This window comes from Lissotriton helveticus, chromosome 3_1 (assembly GCF_964261635.1).
Source record: "Lissotriton helveticus chromosome 3_1, aLisHel1.1, whole genome shotgun sequence".
Lineage (NCBI taxonomy): Eukaryota > Metazoa > Chordata > Amphibia > Caudata > Salamandridae > Lissotriton > Lissotriton helveticus.
In genome coordinates, this window is record NC_136061.1 from 980,642,670 (window position 1) to 980,665,158 (window position 22,489).

At 50.6% G+C, this 22,489-nt stretch overlaps 1 protein-coding gene across 6 annotated transcripts in view; it reads right to left on the minus strand.

Moving 5' to 3' along the window:
* Nucleotides 1–22,489, minus strand: part of PCNT (pericentrin) — a 1,333,356-nt gene that overhangs the window by 178,371 nt on the left and 1,132,496 nt on the right. For all 6 annotated transcript variants that reach the window (XM_078681435.1, XM_078681433.1, XM_078681434.1 and 3 more), the window contains 2 exons: nt 15,457–15,627; nt 5,773–5,937 (listed from right to left, as the gene is read on the minus strand). In XM_078681435.1, coding sequence (XP_078537561.1) covers nt 5,773–5,937; nt 15,457–15,627 — 336 coding nt within the window. The remainder of the gene's footprint in view (nt 1–5,772; nt 5,938–15,456; nt 15,628–22,489) is intronic.

A 22,489-nucleotide genomic window follows, 5' to 3' on the forward strand; every position in this document is an offset into this window, starting at 1 on the left:
TCCGTGACCGACATCAGCCGGTCGCAATCGTCACAAGGTTTGAAGCCGGGCATCCCTAAGGCACCGTGTCGGAGTCGAGAGACTCGAAATAGGATCAAAAAGGTTAGTCAAAAAGTGATTAGGGTTACTGCTTTTTCCAGATCTGCGCTTGCTGGCGCGGAAAAAAGAAGAACTGACGTCAGCACGCGGAGGCGGCGTCTAAGTACTCCGACGACGTCATCACGGCGCCGACGACGGACGCGGAGCCGCAGACGACGCCTACCGACGCGCAAGGGTACTGCTACGCAAAATTTTCCGGATCCAGTCTGACGCCTGGGGATATTCTAAGGTAAGGAATCTAATACTAACGTGTCTCTTTCAGATTTTTGGTTTTAAACTCCAACTCCCTCAAAACCTTTTCATGCTCAAACTGCATTTTCTTTTCCTCAAGATCTAACTTTCTATTTTCTAATTCTAACTGCCTATCCATCTTGAACCTGGTCATTTCCATTTCATGCCTTCTTGATCTCTCTCGGTTCTCCAGCTCCTCTGGACACAGACTCTTGTTAGAAGCACTGCTACATGCGGGGGAAGGCACTTTCCTTCCTCCTAGGCCCACTGGCTCTTCTTGTTGCACAATTGACAAGTCATCCTCCTCAATCACAGGAGTTTTCCTTGATTCTACCTAGGCCCTCAGCGCCTTGTAGAATTCTTCCTTCACTTTAAATCCAGAAGTGGAAACATTGAATTTCTTGCAAAAGTACTTCATCTGCTTTACTGTGTAGCATTCCAGCCTCTCTTCTTCCCATTGGCAATTAAGGGAGTCTACAGATTATGCTCTCTCTACTGAATTAGACATTTTTCAAAAATAGGCAATCCAAAATCTACCAAAAAGTATGCGGTGTCGTTATGGTCTGCACTCAGTAGTATTCACCAGTCACTGTACATGAGTCACAAATGCCAATCCAGAATCCTTCCGTTGCTTCCAATGTTAGATTTGGGGGTCTCTATTTAGCACAGGTAGGTACTTGTGACAAGTAGGGACCCTCTCCTCTAGTCAGGACAAGGGGATTACACACCTGAAATAACCCCTGTTCACCCTCTAGGTTGCGTGGAGCGAGCAGTCAAGGCTTATTTCAGAGGGGTTGTAAGTTAAGCAGTTGTGACCAAATACAGTAACCCAGTGACAACACTACAAATGAACACCACACAGGTTTTATATAAAAAATAAGTAGACTTTATATAGTTACCACAAGACCATAAACGACAAAAATACACACTATGATTACTTTAAGATGGTAGATTTAAGCTTAGTCCAGTTCAGTTCTTAGATGAGACACTCTGCGTCAATGTACCTTAGGTTGCGTTGCGCTTCCACGACAAGCAATGTCGCAGCAATGGGAAATGCGGCAAAGGCAGGTGCAAAGAAATAAAAACGCGAAGATCTTCCAGATGCGGCATGCTTCTCGGGGATGCGAGAACTCTCGGTTCAACTGCAGCTTCGACACCCTTACGATGCAACGGCAACAGCTCCAGCGGCGACGCTCTTCTCTGTGATGCATGAAGCTTCCGCTCGATGCGACAACAACACCGGCGACATCCAAGATGCGACGGCAGCAGCTCCGACGGTGTTGCGCTTCTCGGGGATTCGAGGTGGTCTTGGTCGATGCGGTGCAATGCGACAGTTCCATCGGCGACACCCTCCGGCTTCGGAGTTGCGACGGCAGGCTCGGCGACGGTGACACGCTACAACCTCGTTGGGAGATTCTTCTGATGCGGTGCAGTGCGACAACCACAGCGGCGGCACCCTCCTTCTTCGGAGTTGCGACGGCAGCAACAGCGACGCGCTTCCTCTTAGTTGCAACACGCTTCTCTCCGATGAGGTGCAGTGCGACAGTTCCAGCGGCGACACACTCCTTCGGAGTTGCGACGGCAGGCACAGTGACAGGCTTCTTCTCGTTGAGTCGCGCTTCCAGCTCTTTGCGACACACAGTTCCTCAGAAGGCCCAAAACAGCAGCAGGCACTTCCACAAGAACTCTGGCGAGCTGGGGGGTGAAGTCTGTTGTCCCTGAGACTTCAGCAGGAGGCAAGCTCTTTTCCAAGCCCTTGGAGATCCTTCACAAGTTGAAAGCAAAGTACACAAAGGTACTTTCTCCTTCCTTTGGCAGTAAGGCAACCACTGCAGGCCAATCCCCCAAGCAGCACTTCAGCTTGGGAATAGTCTCTCCTCAGTTTCTTCAGGTCCCTCTCCCCAGTAAAGGTTCCTTCTTGTATTCCAAAGTAATCTAATTTCATGGGATCAGGGTCTCAATATTTATACCCAGAAATCCTTTGTTCTCTGAGGGGAGAGGGGCCTTTGCCCAGTCCAAACCAGTTCTGAAGCACTCTGTTTACCAGACTTCTCCTTTCACAGTGCAGGGCATGCACATCAGACGCCCCACAGGAAGTGGAGCCAGCATTGTGGAAGGCAAGTACAGTCCTGGAGCACTTTGTTTACAGGACTCCTTCTCTTCTTTCAGTGTGCAGGGCAGAGACATCAGCTGCTCCCCAGGGGGTGGAGCCGTCATTGTGGACGGCAGGCACAGCCCTATTCAGAGTTCAGGTGCACTCCTCCCTCCCATCTAGATGCAGATCTCTCTATTCACCACTGGGTGACTCAGCCTGTCTCCTGGAATTCCCCAGCCCTGTCACTCACAAAACCAGACATAGGAATACACAAACTATCAGAGGCAGATTTGAATGATTAGACAAGCAAATATCTACTTTCTAAAGTGGTATTTGTAAACACAGAATATTAAAATAAACTTTACTAAAAGATGTATTTTATTATTCTGAGTTCAGGCATACCAAACTCGAATTTCTACCATGTCCTCTGAGACAGTTAGGATTATAAAATGTAATAACTGTAACAGCCCATTCTGGCCTATGGAGAACAGGTAGCCTTGCAATAATGTAACACGAAAATGGCTGTAATTCACTATTAGGACATGCCGCACACATCAGGGCTTGTCCTACCTTATACTTACAATGCACCCTGCCTTTGGGCCTACCATAGGGGTGACTGATATGAAGAAAAGGGAAGGTTTAGGGACTGGGAAGTGGGTGCACTTGCCCAGTCAGTATGACAGTACCAGACTGCACGCAGGCTCTGCAATGGCAGACCTTTGACACATTTTACAAGGCTGCTTCTGTGGGTGGCACAACCAGTGCTGCAGGCCCACCAGCAGCATTTGGATGTACACGCCCTGGGCACACTCAGTGCACTAGACTAGGGTCTGACAAGTAAACCAAATAGCCAAACATGGAACCACTGATTAGTACATCAATTTACAGTAGGGAGCACTTGCACTGTGGCACTGAATAGCAGTGGCACAGTGCCCAAAGCATTTAACACCAGCAAAAACACACGAGGCAACAGCAAAAAATGGAAGGGAGACCCACGCCAATGGTGTCAGGTCGAACTACGGCGTCATGTAAGATCTGAAGATGCTTATTGGTGAGATGAGGACAAACAAAATAATAATAAGATTATCCGGAACCAGTCTGATGACTGGGGAATATTCGAAGGTAAGGAATCTGTGCTAGAAGTCTCTATCAGATAGGCTTAAACAACCCTAGTCTGTAAAATACTTAGACAACTGGTTCTCCTACTGACATGAAGGAGAAAGGAGACTGCTAACGCAAGGCCTCAGAGAAAATATGCTGTCAATGAGATGACATTAACCGAAACAGCATGGCAGAATTCCACAGATGTGGAGACCAAGAAGTCAGTGAAAGCTGGGTGCTGGAAATGGGGCAAATAAGATGGGAAAGGATGAGAGGGGACGAGAAGTGAACCAACCAAATGAAGTCAGAGGATTTGATCAGGCCTTTAGTAATTTTCTCATTAGAACATTTGTCTCATAATGCTCATAGCAGTAGTAGGTTATCTTGTTTTTTAAATTATGAAAAGGAAACACTGTTCACAGAGGGACCATTTTCACATTCCTTCTGTAAAGAAATGACAAGCCCTGTAAAGCTGTAACATTCAAGGACTGGAAGAGTGACATAAGTAAGAGAAGAGGCAAACAGGTGGTTTGAGGTTATTGCAAGAAATGCCTACATAGCCAGAAGGCAGCAGAATTAAAAATCAAATAAAGTGTTCAAGACAAAGCCAGGGAAAGGCTTGCAGAGGTTACACAAAGCATGCAAAATGCCCCTTATAAACAGAGCAATCGCCAAAAAATATTTGTAGGACAAACCGTTCATTTAGGGACACAGTGGATGAGTGAATAGGCAATAGTCTGTGGCTTTTGGGTGCATAGCTTCATCAAATCAACATTTACTGGAAACTGAATGTTCAAATGATGAGGATGGACTCTCTCAATTCTATTTCACTACTGGTTTGCAAATATAATACCACGCATGCCCAAGACTGATGAGGAACATTCTGTGCAAAAAATCTAATGAGATCTAGATCAGAGGTCCCAAAATGCGGGGCGGTTCTTCCTGCGGGTAAGGGATGACCTGAGTGGTATGAGGTCATGGCAGGGAGGTAGATCAGGCTCCCTCAGCCACTTTACAAATGGACCTGAATATCCAGTGTTTCACAAATTTCCTTGTCAAAATACATTTGTAAAGATAAAACTTGACATATCTGAATTGAATGAAACATTGAATGTTATTACAAAAACCTACTGAAATTCAACATTTTGACGATATTACCGCACTTTTGAATTTCATGTTTTGGTTTTATTGTAATGAATAAATAACACCGAATAGGACTTTAAAGAAATCCAACATTTTACAAAACCACCTTGAATTGTCTTAGTATGCTTTCAATATTTCACATTATGAATGTTTATGGTGAAAACATAAAATGCACTAATGTACATCAGATACCAGCTAAAGGAATTTTTATTACACCTACATAGTTGGGAAAATTCAGCTGTCCCAAAGTTTACAAAAATCTCCAGAATTCTATTGATTTGCAACTAGACACTAAAAATTCCTGACCAGATTCCTGCTGATTTTTCTTACTCCAGGACATCACGTAAGTAGGCGATCATAAGAGAGTGCAGCACTTCCCCAGTCACAAATTAGGGTAGGCCGATGAAGGAAGGATCTAGTCAGTTGCAAGACACGCCTGGGACAGCAAACAACCACAAATTCTTGTAGTGGTAGGGGCTGGTCTTGCCCTTTTCTGTGGGAGAAGTCCCAGAGTGGCCCTAAGCAACACTGGTACATCCCACAGTCCTTTGCAACATTGGGAAAGTTGGCTCCATTATTTAAAAACACAAGTTGAAAAACAAATAGAGGATTTGAGCCTGAAGGGCAAAACAATTTGCATAACCCCCACTATATATTTTACTACAATATTATTAAATCTTCCAAAACTTAACTCCAATGTTTCAACTCACTCATGTTTAATATTTTAGGTCAGAATTTGAGAACATACTTAGTATACAATTTTGGGTCAAGAGGGGTGGTCCCACCGAATTCCTTTGCTGTAGGGACACTCTGCATGAAGTTTATACGAAACCACTGATGTTGGTCTATCCTTCCTAGTACAGTGACACGTTGTAGTACATTTAAGACAGTTCAACTTTATAATAGTCATTTAATAAGTTCACATGAGATCTAGTTCATCTTTATTAATCTCTCTGGCACAGTGATTCTGTGGATATCTGACCAGTTATTTCATAGATATTCTCCCTGGCCCAGTTAAGTGCAGCATTGACTAGGGTCAGTCATAACCTACTGCCACATTTGTTTCCTAGATAATTGCTTACGTCAGTACAGTTGTAACTTGCCTTTGAATTAGAGGTCTCGGCTACTGGACGGTTTTCAATTCCTGCAGTCACTCTTGCCAGCTCAGCCTCAGACTGTTTTAAGGCATTCTGTAAAATAATTTTTTCTCGCTGCCAATTAAGCTTCTCTGCATCAGGAGCAGTCTCAGAAGGATCCAGTGACCAGACCTATCCGGAACGATCAAACAGACATCAAATAATAAAAAAACAATATGTGACATTGCGCATCAAGTGTCCACAGCATTATTTGGGAAATCTAGAGAACATACAAGTTTCTCTTTGTAATAACTCATGACCTCAGACCTTCAAGCTATATTCCTTTGAACACAAAGGATGTCTGTTCCTCATAAGTGGAGGGACTGGAAAGGCCACAACAGTCTATATAGGAGTATCGTACGAGTTACTTACCTTCGGTAACTATGTATCTGGTAGAGACGATTCTAGCCGCAGATTCCTTAACATAGAATTATCCCCAGGCATGAGACTGGATCCGGAAAACATTTTGCCACAGCATCCCAGCGCGCCGGGGGGACGGCATCACGCGACTCCGCCCAGGCGTCGTTCGCGTACGTGATATCAGCGAGGTCACATAAGTCCCACACCGGCGCGCCTATGTCAGTTTTCTTCTGAGAACTTTCCGCGCCAAAACGGGGAGCCAGCAGAGAAACTGTGGAAGAATGGGAACAGGGTGCTAAACAGAAGAAAAATGGAAAAGAAAAACGAAGAATACCATAAGGAGCAGTGCCAACACTGCAGTACCCAAAAGCAGGGAAAAAAGAAAGAACAGCGCACAGCCCTGAGCAGCCACCGTGCCAGTTATGAAAACAGTACCCCCTTAAGACAAGGAACATATGCAAAATGTCATGACAACATGCAGCAGGACTACAACCCCGACCAAGACCCATGAAGGGGAGCCAGTTCTAAGATAAACAGGGAACGACAGACTTCCAAGGCAACCCCAGCACAGAGTGCAACGACCCCACCAAGGGAGGCAGGGCACGGCCAAATGACCCAAACCCAGAGGGTAGCAGAGGGGCCAGGACCCTCAGAAACAAGAGGGAGGGAAAGGAGGGACGAAAGAAGGCCAGCCTCAATCCTGGAGCAACCAGAGCAGAGGAGCACAGGAGTACCTATAGACCCAGCCTCTACATTGCCAAAGAAGAGGAAGGAACAAAAAGCAAGACAACGTCTTGTCAAAAGAGCGAAATAATGCATGCACTCATCATAGCCATCCACCGGGAGGCGAGTGCAGAAGGGCAAGCCAAAGGGCCTCGCAGAACAGGGAGGAAGGGCGAACGGTGAAGGAATCTGTGGCTAGAATAGTCTCTACCAGATACATCGTTATCGAAGGTAGGTAACTCGTACATCTGATAGACTACTAGCCGTAGATTCCTTAATGTAGAATAGATACCCTAGCCATACCCACAGGGAAGGAGGGTCTGCGGAAGGACCCCACCAGCCTGGACATAACAGAGGGTCCCACAGGGGACTAGCGGAGTGCCCCGTCCTCCCAGGTAAGGGGGGAAACCCCACAAGCAGAACATCACCAACCCCAAGAGGGGTGTGGGAAGAAAGAAGAAGAAGAAGAAGCCCGTTCACTCTCAAAAGAGGAACCAAGGGCAAGGCCAGGGAGGAAGAAGCACCCCACGCCCCTACAAGGCAACAGAGCTTCCATCCAATGCCAGGACAAGGAAGTGGAAGAAAAGCCTAGAGGGACCAACGATACGAGGGAAAAGTAGGCGAGCCCACCATAGACGGAAGGCATCAGACCAGCGCCGGCAGTAATAAGCCGCCGGAAGCAGGAAGAACAGCCCGGGGCCCCAGGAAGACCAGGTAGGCTATGCCTGACAAAGGGAGAAACAGAACCATCCCAGCCTCCAGGACAGGCGCATGAAGGCGAGGAAATGCCCGGACACACTACTACGAGGGGGCCACGCACACAACCTAAAGAAGCAGTAGCATACATAAACGCCATGGAGAGCAGGGGGCCCGAAGGCGACCAGAACTCCCTAGCAGAGCGCAAGCTATATAACAGCTACCACTAGCCCACATAGGGTACGTTAAGTCCCAAGACGTGGGAACCCTCTTTGGAAGAAACTTCTGCAGCAGAGGAAAAAACAAAAGAGCCAAGGGGGAAAAAAAAACAGCAGAAGGCTTGTCAAGCAGCCTAAGAGAAAAACAGAAGGCCTAATCTCAGGGCCAATTCTGTGCAGATAACAAGCAAAAACACACAGTCAACTAAGGGCCGTTCAGCAGCCAACAAAGCCACAGTCCCAGCAAGGAGCACTCGAGTGGCCATAAAACACACCTCACAGCAAGGGCAACCGGCCCAAAAGAAAGTCCAAGAACCAGATCAACTCAGCAGTCACGAACATTTTCAGGGAACACACGGTCCCGAAGCCAAACATAGCGATGGAGGGCGACCAAGGAAGCCATGGCACGGCCCAGCACATCCAAGATGTCCAGAGCGGAGCAGAGAATAAACGCATGATGCCCCAAGTCAACCTGAACAGTCTCCTGTGAAGCGACAGATCCCAAGGACTAAGCCAAGTCCCTCAAAGAAGAGGTGGCCCTAGCCAACATACATAAGGTGCTAAGGGCCCACATAGCAGCAAACCTGTTGCGCCCCCAAGAGTCCAGCAAGCGGGCCTCCCGGGACGGTGGAGACAACAGTGGCGGCAGGGAGAAAAAAGCCGTCCGCAAAAGTGGACTGGAGGCAGAGGGGTGGGGGAAGACACGCCGGGTCACGTGGTGCTGGAAGGTGCCGGTGCAGGAGGTGTTGGGGCACCGGATCCCCTGTGGCGGGGTGCCCCCAAGACCCCATCAGGGAAGAAAGGAGCGAACCCTCAAAGGGAAGCAATAGCTCCCTCCCACCAGAGCCCTGGTGGAGAACCTCCAAAAGATGGTCTGCCGGGAAATGAGCAACCGGGTCACCCATGCGCAGAATACCCACAGCCGTGGACACTGCGTGAGCGAAGGCCGCACCCGCCTCCGTAGGGCCCCGCGGTGGAGAAAGCAGCTCCTCCGTGGGCAACGGCTGTAAACTAAGGCGGCTGTCCCCGAAGCCTAGTGGGGCGGGTAAAGGCAAGACCTGGAAGTTAGAAGGAGGAACCGAAGAGTGGGGGACCTGTTGCTCCTCCAGCGAACACCGCGGCCTCGGGAATGGTGGGGAGCTGCCCTTTGAGGACGCAGGTGAAAAAGCCACCACCCGGCAGGCTGCCTCTGGGGAGGATGACACCAGCAGGCACCCAACCTCCACAGAAGAGGGAGCGTCCGAAGACTAATCAGCGACTTGACAATTGTCCGGCGCCGTAGAGTCCGCAGCCTGAGGCAGGGCGTCATCACCAGCCGGTGCCGAAGGAGACGCAGGACAGGGCTCCTCCAAGTCACGCAGCGCCAGGGACCGGAGCTGAGCCAGAGACAAAGTGGCCAAGGGGCGTGCCGGAACAGCACCGACTCCACCTCTGTCGAGGCATCCGCCTGCGCGGACTGACGAGAGGGACCAGGGGAGTGACCAGAAGACATCGACCAGCCTCGGCCCAGAATGTGACGGAGGTGGTCCGCCAACCCATGCGGTGCCGCCAGGGCCGATTCAACCTCCTACTCAACCTCAGACGTGGCAGCCGCCTGCGTGGAGGGACGAGAGGGGCCCGGAGGGGGACGAAGGGTCCCTGTCCAGCCTTGACCCAGAGCGTCAGCTCAGCCGTGGACAAGGCCGCCGCCTGTCCAGAGGGCTGAGCGTGGTTCGGGGATGCGACCCGAGCCCCAGCTACCTCCCGCAACACCACAGGAACTCCCGCTGGAGTTTGCGGCGAGGCAGAGGTGCCGTGGTCCGAAGGAGGGACCCCCGAAGGGCCGCACCCCAACAGCACCACATCCTCCAAGCCTAGTGCAGAGCCAGCCGGCGACGCGTCGGAGGGACCTGCTTAATGCAAGGGATCCGCCGACGTCCCAAGAGGGGAAGGAGGAGGAGACGCCAGCAAGGCCTGCAAAGCTGCCGCATATGTTTCCATCTGGGCTCTCGACGCCCCCTCACCGGGAAACGGTGGATAGGAGGACGACACGCGGGCCGCATCACCCGCGGAGAGCCCAAGCCCCCGGCAGGCCGAACACCAGCCCCCGGGCACAATCTGCGACACTTAGCCACCAGTGAGCGACGCTCGTGCGACATTGGAGAGGGATGAGGACGTCGACGGCCGCTTCTGAAACCTTCTGTTGAGGCTGATCGAGGGGATGAAGCCGACCTTGAGAGATGCGCCCGAGAGTAGTTTCATCCGGCGCTCCCGTCGCGACTTTGGCTTCAACTGTTGGAACACTTCACAATCAGTGGTGCCATGATCTTCCCCTAAACACCACATGCAAATGAGGTGAGGGTCCGTTGCAGACGTAAGACGCTCACAAGATGTGCAAGTCCTAAAGCCCGAAGGGATTTGCACACTGTTCCACCAAAAGATATCACAATGATGAAAGAAAAAAGTGCCCAAACAGGCCCGAACAGAGACCGGATCCGCGTTGCACATGGAAAAGGAAAAGAACTGACGTAGGCGCCCCGGGGTGGGACTTATGTGACCTCACTGATGTCACGTACGTGGACGACGCCTGGGCGAAGTCGCGTGATGCCGTTCCCCCGGCGCGCAGGGATGCTGTGGCAAAAAGTTTTCCGGATGCAGTCTCACGCCTGGGGATAATTCTAAGTTAAGGAACCTGGGGCTAGTAGTCTCTATCAGATATTCAGTTCTTTTTTTTACCACTACCAAATAGATCATTACATTTGACCACATCTCAAAGAAGGGAGGGTACTAGAAGGGAAGGTTGATGTACAAGATCATAGAACAACATGCACAAGAGTCACAAAGGTGAGTAGAATTGAACATGTTGCTTACCTTTCTTAATGTGCTTTCTCTACGTAACTGCAGATTAATCACATGTAAGAATGGATGTGGAAACTCAAAAGAAGTATTCATGTGTGCAGGAAAGTGGAGTAGAGTGCTCCACGCTGATGTTGTTATACTCTGGAAGTGACAAACAGGGGTGCACATAAGCATTACCCTTGCGCGCTGACATAAGCTGCTTTCTAAGGCTTGTCCTTGCTCTCAGATGTACATCCAATTAGCAAATAGGCTTAAACAGTGCGCAAATCTCTAGTTTGAGAACTTACTAGATGGAAAGAGTACATTGCAAATAACGGGGAGGTGGCAGGGTCGGTGAAGAATCTGTGGTAAGAGTACCCACAAGAAAGAGTGTTACTGAAGAAAACTTATTCTTCTGATGGATATTTCCAACTGAAATTTCTTATCTTGTGAACGGATACAGCAGCCAGACAGATATCCAGGACTGGCCCTTCGCGAGGTAGAGCAGGAGGGGGGGGGGAGAAACACGCTTAATCCTTCAGTTGGCTGCTTCCTAGCCTGTTGCGCAACAGATTTTTATGCAGAGGACTATCCAAGTGGAGATGAGTTTTTTTCTGCACTGCCTAGCGTTATTATGCTCCAGAGAAGCCAACAAAGAGTTGATTGTCCACCTGATGGTACTTGGCTCGATAATTGAAAGAGTTCTATCTTGGAGTACAAATGATGGAGTCTCTCCTCTTCTTGAGAGGGGCGGTAGGGCAAAGAAAATTGGAAGGGTGACATGCTGCATTCCTGCCAAAGGTAGTAAGACCTATCCATGTCATGCTGGCAGAGTTCTCAACACCAGTTTGTCTGGAAAGAATGTTGTCTACAGTAGCCTGACCTAGAGGGCCTGCAGCTCACTCACATGATGCGCTGACGTGCCAGCGAACAGAAAGGCCTTTTTTCAGGGGCAAGCGGAGTGTCTGCAACTCCAACAAACTGATGTGGAGCTGTTTTCTGGCAGACCAGAGTCCTGTGACATCCACCTCTCCCAGAAGACCTCCCTAGCTCACCTTCTGATGCAGAATAGACAGATGGTCCTACCAAACTCTGCTCCGACACAGGTGGAAGGTGATAAAGGTATGGGAGGGTGTAGCCCCGCTGAATGGTTTGAACAACCTACCTGTCAGATATGATGCTCAGCCATCCACGGAGGAAGTGGTGAACCCTGCCTACTAGAGGGCGGTTTTGTGCCTCTAAGGTGCACTAATGAGGTTTTAAGCTGGTTGCCAGAGGGGTGCGGGACGGGAATGTATCCTGATGGTCTAGACATGATCTGCTCGGGACACGGACCCGATCTCTAAAGAGCTGAGAGGCCAGTTATGCAGTTAGAAATGCCTGGTGCTGCCAATATGCCAAGCCCCTGGCATATCCCTGAAAAGGGCAAAACATTTGGAAAGGTGGCCAAATTGGTGCCAAAAGACCATAGAAGCGCACCGTGGGCTGTCTTCTTTCTTTAAAAAGCACTAGGGCAGTGTCCATTGTTGTTGTTGTTGTTGTAATACTTAATTCGATATTGTCATATCATAAAAGTACACACATTCAGGTTAAAAAAAAGACATATGTATAAAAATGTCCCATTCATAGGGTAAAAGGCAATAAAAGTACGATTTACATTTTAAAAACAATCTAATAGCAATACTAAAGTTCAACAGCAGTGGGATACATATGGGGTTTCAGTGCATGCAGGATGTATACTTTAATGGAGTTTAGCAACCTGGTGTGAGTAAGCCAGGCGCTTGATAGATATTTTGCAACTCCACATACAACAAAGGAAGATGTTGTGTCAGTTAAGAGGATGCGGAGAGCAGCCCTGAAATCTCTGACCCCCAACTCCCTGCATACTCCCTGCATACTGGTTTCAACCATCTCGATCTCTTGTAAGCTTTGCAACCAAGCAGAAAGTGTGGTAAGGATTCCGTCTTGCATGGACAGCTTGGGCAAATACCATATGAGATCCGTGATCCCTTCCATCCCTCAGTAAATTTATTAAGGGGTAGTGTCCCATACCTCATTTTTAGAAAAATCGATCTGTCTTTAGGTATTTGGATGAGGTCTAGGAATGGTTCGAGCCTTCTGCTGGGCTTTTGTTCAAAAAATCGTGTGGTTAATGCTCCCCATTTTGTACTCTTCTGTTCCTCTGTATGTACCCACTCCCAATAGATTTTCTTGACAACTTGCTTTGGGGGAGGGGACTGTGAGGTCCAGGAGTCAACCAATCCCAGCTTCATAACCATTTGCCTCAATTAGTTTAGCCACTGTATTTTATTTGTACTATTCAAGGTGATCAATTCATCCATCGCCAGTGCATAGTTTGCTAGCTCGGGGGTCCTCTTTAGGCGCACCCAGAACAGCAAAGGGCGAAGACGGACTATATCTAAAATAGAGCGTTTGCCCATATCGTGGAAAAGGGGCTTCAGCGGAGTTGAAAATAGGGAGGGAAACAAGGTCCCTTATGAACTTGTTCTCAGCTCTGACCAAATCGACTACGTTTTCGCAGCCCCACAGTTCAGACCCGTAAACTGCGGAGGACAACGCCCTCCCTTCATATACAGCAAGAGCCGGCACTATAGGCCTACTAACTGACATACGCTGACTCCTCAGAATAGCTCCTGAGACTCTTGAGGTTTAGCAGCATCTTGGCTACATGGGAGTCCCACTTCATTCTATTGTTGATTCTGACTCCCAGGTAGTCAAAATCCTCCACCACCTCGAGAGGCAGCCCATTGAGGGTGATATTAATTTTCTTTGCTTTTTTTTTAAGGGGGCAGCACCATCAGCTTGGTTTTAGATGTATTAATGGTCAGCCCACGTTCATCGCAGAACAGACTAAATCTGTCCAGCAGTTTCTGCAGCCCAGATGGGGTTTTGGACAACAGGAGGGTGTCGTCCGCGAAGAGGAGAGTAGGTGTTTTCTCCCCAGCCAGGACCGTCCATTTTTTTGCCAAACAGGTGACACGTCAAATAGCATGTACATCAGGGATGCCGGGATATCCCTGAGAGAAGCCTGTGGATCTCATACATGCATGGCGCCGAAGTATCACACTTGTCCCAATAGTCAATTCTAGACAATAAGTAGAGTCTAGGGCCGTGTAAGTTCTGGGACTGCTGGTAAGATCTACTAACCATATCCCAGAGTATATGGGTGTAACATACCAGAAAATAGATAGTGCTGATTGAACTCAAGGCAAGGATGGCCAATGAAAACATTCTCTTTCCAAACTTCTCCACACGTTTGTACTCAGTCTGGAGGGATAGTTTGAAAGGTGTTATGCTTCACTTTGCTAGTGGACACTTGTACCAACAAACAGTCAATGGTTGGATGCAGAGTTAAACAATAACTAAATAAATAACTAAAACCTGGGTCATCACTAGTTCTCCTAATGACTGTGGCACACAATGCACTTTACTCAGTTGCTGATTCAAGGGAGGAACCAACAGAGTATCAGGTGAGATATCCAGCCCACTCATCTTGCAGGTCCAGAGACTAGTTTCTCATCATAGGGTGGGGGCAAACTCATCCTTATTACCTCCATTATCGTATCCATATGGATGACTGGTCAGAGTCTGAGCCAAAAAGTTGGTGCAGTTGGGTTCAGCTATGGCATTGTGAGAGTTAGGGTCGTTAAGTATAGCTGTGCTACGTTGGGATCGGAGTGCGACCTCTGTCAAGACAATTTCAGGTCAGTGTTGGACTCCAGAACAGGTTGTAGATTCTCCTCTGGTGTGGGACCCAAGGGGCACAGACGGAGAAGAGGAGGAATCAGCTGGCGATAGTTCAGCTGGAGGCCCCTGAGATTTTTGGGCTCTGAAGCCATGCCAGAGGGAGGCAGAAGCATGTTGAAGGCAAACAGCATAGCTTAAATAAAGGCTTTAATCTGCTGCATTATTGCGGATGGACCTAGAAATTAGGGGTGCATCTGGACGAAGGTTGGAATTGTCTTCAGTGGAGCAAGAGCGAGATCTGGAGGCACAGTGACACCATAGTGTCTTCTGTGGAGATTTAGTGGCGGGAAGGGCTAAGTCCCGCTTGGACATCTATGCTTCTTTTTGGACTTGTGCAAAGACTTTGATTGCGATGAAGATCCATTGCTGGGACAACTGAAGGAGTGAAACTTCAACCAGGAGCGGAACGGTGTGCAGTCTTACAGTGCTTTCTATGCAGAGTTTAACTTTGCGTTTTCTGAGGGCTTTCTGATTCATCAGGGTGCCATCATCACATGCCTTGAGTTGTGCGCCAAACACCAGGGGCACACCTTGTGGGGGATATGTGACAGACTTCTGTTTGCAACACTCCCTACAAGGTTTAAACTCTCTTAGGCGACATGTTCCCTTGCACACTGGTAGAATTAAGAAAAAAGTAGTTGAGAAAAAAAAGCTCTTCAAGTATGAAGAGAAGGAGCGGAGCTCCACCCCTGTGTATGAAGGCATGGAAAGAAAGGACAAACGTCAGTGTGCATGGCTGGCACTTGTATTCAGCCTGCTCTTCACTTGCTGAGTGGAATGAATTTGGCGCATAGCTGCACAATATCACCTACCGGTGTGCAGGAGTGTTGCTGTTTGAGTTTTGGGATCCAGTCTGCCACCTGGGGATATTCACTAGGTGAGGAATCTGCTGTTAAAAGTATTGAACAGAACTAAAATATGTGCTTCACAAGAAAAAAGGTTCCTGAAAATGTAGATTATTTACTGAACCCTACAGTCGAATTTATGGACATCTCATGAATGACCTTTCCCATGCCCAGACTACAATTGTTGTTCACTAAGGCACCTGTCTATATTCAGTATACTGTACCTGGTCACCCCCTGTTCCCCTGTGCAAATGGTTCTTAAGGTCTTTCTCAATGGTAGAGAGTTCTCTTCTCAATCTCAGTTTCTCCTCCGTTAGTCCGATCACAGACTTTGTAAGTTCATCGTTTTCCACCATTAACACATCTGTCAGATTAGTGGAGCCTTGCACAGGGTTCTATGGATGCAAGAAATGTACAGAGCTTTATTACATTAGGACTGAATAAATGAACGGAAAAGAATACCTTAATATCTACAGTATATTTAGCATTTTAGCATCTCCAGTCATACCATAGGAAAAAATTAGTTAGGTGGGGAGTTTGAAAGAAAGGCAAGCTTTTCCTTGGAGCTCTCCACTTCATTTATTCACACAACTCCCACACAGTCACTGAGGCCCCCACACAAAAAAGTTTGGGCAAGAGAGTCACATACCAAATTCCCTCTGCATCAAACTTACTTGTCCGAGGGCATCCAGTATGGGTATCTAAACAAAGGGCAAGCGCTGTGGTGACCCTTCAGAATGAGTTGGTTGGGGGTCGAAAAAGGACCCTCAACTAAATATTCAGCACCTAAAAACTAAGGTAAGCCATTACTTGCCTTACGGCTGCTACCCTGGCCTCATTACATTCCCAACTTCATTACTTACATAACAGAGACGCCAGCTCCAACAGCAAGCTCTCACCCAAATAGACAGAATTTTTTTAGGCTTTATGTTTGACTCCAAATCCAACCTTACCTTAATTTTAAAGGAGTATGCAGAAAAAAGCCACCACCATACCCCCACCCACAAGGCCGACACCATGCTCCACGCACAAGGCAGCCACCATACCCCACCACAACAAGTCAGCCACCATGCCCCACCCACAAGGACGCCACTATGCCCCACTCACAAAGCCATCACCATGCTCACACTCACAAAGCTGCCACCATGCATAGCCATCACTGCTATGCACTGTCATTCCAGCAACTTAGCTCCGCCATCATTCAACTTAACATACATCAATACTGTCAGCCAATCAAACATCTCATTTCCAACCTTCTCAAGAGATAATGGGATAGAAATGAAGACATAGTGAGGTGAGGTATGTGGGTCAAGTGAAGGGGACACCTTAAGTTTGGAATTTCGTGTGTTTTTAGCCCCTGTGGTGAATCTACACTCCCTTTAAAAGTTTGGTTTTCTAGGTTAGAGAGAGACACAGACAGACACACAATTTTCAAATTCTAAACAGTGCTCAATTGCACTCTGAGGTTAGGTCAGTTCTTAATAATATATGCATAATAGGCACCTTGATTTTGGACAAACAAAAGCCTGAGAAGTGAAAAGGCCTATCCTCCTTTTTGCTGGAGGAGATATTTTGTTTGCATGCATGTATAGCAATCTACTCTGGGAGGAGGAAGGGTCATGTGCCAATCTCTGAAAGATAAGACCGGGCTAGAGAAGTATGGAATGTCTGCCAAATCGCTTTCTTTCAAATGTCCAGGTGGTCTGGTATGAACATGATCTATGCCAAATAGGTTCCATTCTGCCATAAGCACAAGTTACTACTTGTGTAACGATACATCTGTAAGAGACATTAGTTAGTGATAGATTCCTTACCTTAGAATATCCCCAGGCGTCAGACTGGATCCGGAAAATTTTGGGTAGCAATACCCCTGTGCGCCGGCAGGCGTCATCCGCGGCTCCGCGTCCGTCGTCGTTAGCCCCGGAATGACGTCGTCGGAGTACTTAGACGCCGCCCAAGCGCGCTGACGTCAGTTCTAATACACAGTTTTTCCGCGCCAGATACGCAGAGCCATGATAGAACCAACACTGGTGCCATGAAACTAGGGCCCTGAAAGAGGGTGACCTTAACCCTAGATATCGGTTCGCAGAACGGGTAGGATGGGTGGGTCGGTAAGGAATCTATCACTAACTAATGTCTCTTACAGATATATCGTTACACAAGTAGTAACTTGTGCATCTGAAAGAGACACGTTAGTGATAGATTCCTTACCTTAGAATAGATACCCCAGCAATACCAACCCCGGTGGTGGGTCTGCGAACCAATAATCACACCAGAAAGTCCTGGAGGACGGAACAGCCAAAGAAGCCATCCCTCCGGACTTGGCTGTCCAGGCAGTAGTGTCTTGCAAACGCGTGCAGCGAGGCCCACGTAGCTGCCTGGCAAATATCCTGCAAGGGCACTCCCCGGCCCTGGGCAGTGGTAGTCGCCGTGGCCAGAGTGGAATGAGCCCTCAATCCAAAAGGGGGCTCCTTCTTGGCCAAGGAGTAACATGCCTTGATACACAAGATGATCCACCAGGAGATGGTCCGCTTGTGCACCGCCTTTCCCTTCTAAGCGCCCACGTAACCGACAAAGAGTTGGTCATCCACCCGGAACTGGCGTGTGCGTTCCAGATAGTAAGAGAGCGCACGTTTTGGGTCCAGACGGTGGAGCCTATCTTCCTCTTTCGAGGGATGCGGAGGTGGAAAGAAGGTTGGCAAAGTAATGGACTGCCCGATGTGGAAGGCAGTGACAACCTTGGGCAGGAAAGGTCTTGTCCGCAACACAACCTTGTCTGGATGAACAGAGAGGAAAGGAGGTGTGGAAGAAAGAGTCTGGAGCTCACTCCCTCTCCTGGCAGAGGTGATGGCAACCAGGAAAACAGTCTTCAAAGTAAGAAGACGGAGAGGACAGTTATGGAGCGGCTCAAAGGGAGCACACATTAGGTAGGTAAGAATAAGGATAAAGTCCCACTGGGGCATCACGAAAGGAACAGGAGGGAACATATGTGTGATGCCCTTTAAAAACCTATTTACAATAGGGGACTTGAACAAAGAAGGCTGATCAGGTAGCCTTAGGAAGGCAGAAAGGGCAGAAAGGTACCCCTTGATAGTGCCCAGAGCAGAGCCCTGCTGGGCAAGAGAAAGAAGGAAGAGGAGAACCTCAGAAAAGGGTGCAGAGAGAGGGTCCACAGCCGATGTTGTGCACCATGCCACAAATCTGTTCCACCTGCAGGCGTATACCGACTTTGTGGAGAGACACCTGGCTGCCAGAATGACATTACAGACTTCAGGAGACAAGTCAAATGGCCTCAACTGCCGCCGCTCAATCTCCAAGCTTGTAGGTGGAGACTGGACAGGTTCGGGTGGAGGACCGTCCCCCTGCTGCTGCGACAGAAGGTCCTCCCAAAGAGGCAGACGAATCGGGGGATCGACTGACATGCTGAGTAGCTCGGGATACCAGTATCTTCGTGCCCAGTCCGGAGCCACAAGGATAACCTGGTCCCGGTCGCACCTGATCTTCTTCAGCACTCTGGGCAGAAGTGGTATAGGCGGAAAGGCGTACAATAGACTGCAAGTCCACTCGTGACGAAAAGCGTCTCCGAGCGTGTGCTGCCTTGGAAATTCCAATGCGCAGAACTGATGACATTGCGCGTTCTCTTCTGTGGCGAATAGATCTAACCAAGGCTCTCCCCACTGCTGAAAGAGGCCTTGCGCCACGTCCGAATTCAGACGCCATTCGTGATCCATCATGCACAGACGGCTGAGTTCATCCGCCCTGGCATTCAGAGAACCTGCCAGGTGTTGAACCACCAGGGTCACGCCCTGATGTTCCAGCCACTGCCAGAGGCGCAGAGCCTCCTGGTATAGGGTCCCCGACCCCACCCCGCCCTGTTTGTTGCAGTACCACATGGCGGTGGTGTTGTCCGTGAACACCTGCACTACACTCCCCCCGACAGAGGGGAGGAATGCCTTCAGTGCTAGACGGATCGCCCGCAGCTCCAAAAGGTTGATATGGAGCCGGGACTCCGCCGGAGACCAGAGGCCTCTGCTCTCCGCCTCTCCAATGTGGCCTCCCCAGCCCTGGAGGGACGCGTCCGTCACAACCACGTGCTCTGGGTGGGGTAGGGAAAGGGATCTGCCACTGACCCAATCGCGGTCCGTGAGCCACCACTGCAACTGTCTTGCAGTGCCCTCCGAGATAAAGATGTGATCGGACAAGTTGCCCGGATGCTGGGCCCACTGAAACTTCAGGTCCCACTGCAGAGCCCGCATCCGCCACCGGGCGTGATGCACCAGAAGGATGCAGGAGGCCATCAGCCCCAGAAGCCGCAGCGTCAACCTGACCGAGACTCGGGATAAAGGTTGAAAGATCGGAATCGGAGCCTGAATATCCTGAACCCGCTGTTCGGGAGGATAAACCAGAAACTGCGCCGAGTCTAGAACCGCTCCGATGAAGAGGAGCTTCTGAAAGGGACACAGGTGTGACTTCGGCACGTTGATGGAGAACCCCAGCAAGTGCATGAGGTCGGCCGTAGTCTGGAGGTGGCTGACGACTGTCTGGGGCGAGCCCGCCTTCAACAACCAGTCGTCGAGGTAGGGGAAGACTGACACCCCTAACCTACGCAGATGAGCTGCGACCACCGCCATCACCTTCGTGAACACCCATGGGGCGCTGGTAAGGCCGAAGGGGAGCACAGTAAACTGAAAGTGCTCGTGGCCTACCGTGAACCGCAGGTAACGTCGTTGGGCCGGCAGGACGGGGATGTGAAAATAAGCGTCCTGCAAGTCCAACGCTACCATCCAGTCTCCGGGGTCCAGGGCAGCTAAGACCTGAGCCAAAGTCAGAATCTTGAACTTCTCCTTCCAGAGGAAGCCGTTGACGTCCCGTAGGTCTAAGATAGGGCGTAGGCCCCCTTTGCCCTTCTTGGGTACCAGAAAGTAGTGGGAGTAACAACCACACCCTACTTCTGGCCCAGGAACGCGCTCGATGGCCCCCTTGGCCAAGAGGGCCGTGACATCCTTTTGCAGAAGTTGCAAGTGATCCCCCGACATGCGGTGGAATTGCGGTGGCATGGCTGGAGGGGTCACCTCGAAGGGGAGGGAGTAGCCCCATCGGACGATTTGCAGCACCCACCTGTCCGACGTGACAGTGCGCCAGTGGAAGAGGTGATGGCGAACCCTGCCCCCCACTGGCGTCACATGGGCGTGAAAACACGGACTAGGAAGGTTTTGAGGCAGGTGCTGCGGGAGGAGGTGTGGACTGGCCTCGCCGTGGTCCCCGACCACCACTACCGGCGGTTTCCACGGCCGCCACCGCGCTGTTGAACATTTTGTGGTGCGTGGCTGACGGCACGTGTGGGGGCGCCCCTTCCGTGGCAACGAAAGGCACCTGATTGCTGGCGTGTGGCCGAGAGGCCCAAGGACTTGGCCGTAGCCCTGAAGTCCTTAAAACGCTCAACCGCATGGTCTGCCTTGTTGCCAAAGAGGCGACGGCCATCGAACGGCATGTCCAGAAGAGTGGCCTGGACATCGGACGAAAAGTTGGCGGTCCTCAACCAGGCGTGGCGTCGAAATGCCACCGTCGTTGCCATCGCCCTGCCCAGTGAGTCCGTGGTATCCAGCCCACACCGGATGGAATATCGCGCTGCATCTCGACCCTCCGCAAGGGCTTGGGCGAGTTTAGCCCGGAACTCCTCCGGACATTGTGGCAGCACGTCCGCGACCGTGTCCCACAGGGTGTGGGTGCAGCTGCCCAAGAGGCATGCGGTATTGACAGACCGCAGTCCCAAACTCAGGGACGAGAATACCTTCTTCCCGAACTGTTCGTACCTCTTGGATTCCCGATCGGGCGGAGCCGTCGGGAATGCGGTCTGGGAAGTAGAGGCCTGGATGACCAGGCTCTCGGTGGTGGGATGGGTGGACAAAAAGCAAGGGTCGCCCGGGGCCGGGCGGTAGCGTCTGGCCAAGTTCCTATCCACAGGCGGACCTGTGGCGGGCTTGGACCAAGTGCCCACAAGAACTTCACACAAGGCCTCATTAAACGGCAGCAGAGGCTCAGTGGAGCTTGCCTGCGGTTTAAGGACCTCAGTGAGGAGGTTAGTCCTCACGGCCGCGACGGGGAGCTCAAGGGTAAAGGCCTTGGCCGCCCTCGTCAACACTACACTGTAAGCAGCCCCCTCCTCCGTACCCACGGTGGGAGGGGAGACAAATCCAGTGTCTGGCGAAGTGTCAATTCCACTGGCCTCCCCAAGCTCATATGTCCAGTCCTCTTGAGACTGGCACTCTTGAGTCAGAGGGTCCGCAGACCCCTCCCAATCACCCTCGTCACCCGTCTCCTGTAGAACAGGGTCAACAGACGGGGCCTCCTCATGGAAATAAAAATCTCCAAAGGCCGTCGGAAGCGGCGCCCAGCGGCGCCGCTACGGCGACAGAGTCAGACCGAAGGGAAGATTAGGGACGGTGTCCACAGTGGGCGCCGGGGGCGACACCCACGGGGCCGGCGCCAATGAGGTCGTGAGGTCGACCGGCGAAGCACCCGACGCCGTCGGGGCCGAAGCACCCGACCCGCTAGTGCCTCCAGCCGGGGCTGTTGGGCCGGAGGCGCCACGGGACCCGGCGGAGAAGGGAGGGACCTCATGGCCATGACGTACCACTCAATCTCTTCCGGCGTCGCGTCATGCCCAGGGACCCGAAGGTGTGGGGCAGGCGGCGACACCTGCGACTCCGTCGGAGCCGCGTGGGTGGTGTCACCCGAACCCCCAGCCGCATCGTGCGAGTGTCGGAGGAACGATGACGTCTCTCCGACCTCTCATGCCTCTTACCTGAGGACTTGGATCCTGACGACCGATGTCCACTTCCGGAGCTGCGAGGACTCCGACCCCACGACCGGTCCCTCGACCTCCTGTGGGACCGGAACCTGGAGCGGCGCGGGGCCTACTGCCGGAGCTCGAGCCGCTTGCGGGACCGCTCCCGCCTAGCCTTCAACGTCAGGGCCCGGCAGTCAGAGCAGGTGCGGTCGTCGTGGTCGAGGCCTAAACACTTGAGGCACCGGCGATGGGGGTCGGTAACCGACATCAGTCGGTCGCACTTGGAACAGGGTTTAAACCCGGGCATCCCTACCGGCACCGTCGGAGTCGAAGACTCAAGATGAGAAATGATCAAATGATAAAAGTTTATGTGAGAAGTTGGCCTGATATATGATGCTCACTAGTTCCAGTGATCACCTTGTATCAGTCCAAACAACCCTTATGGTGATTGGTTGTAAGTCAACCTT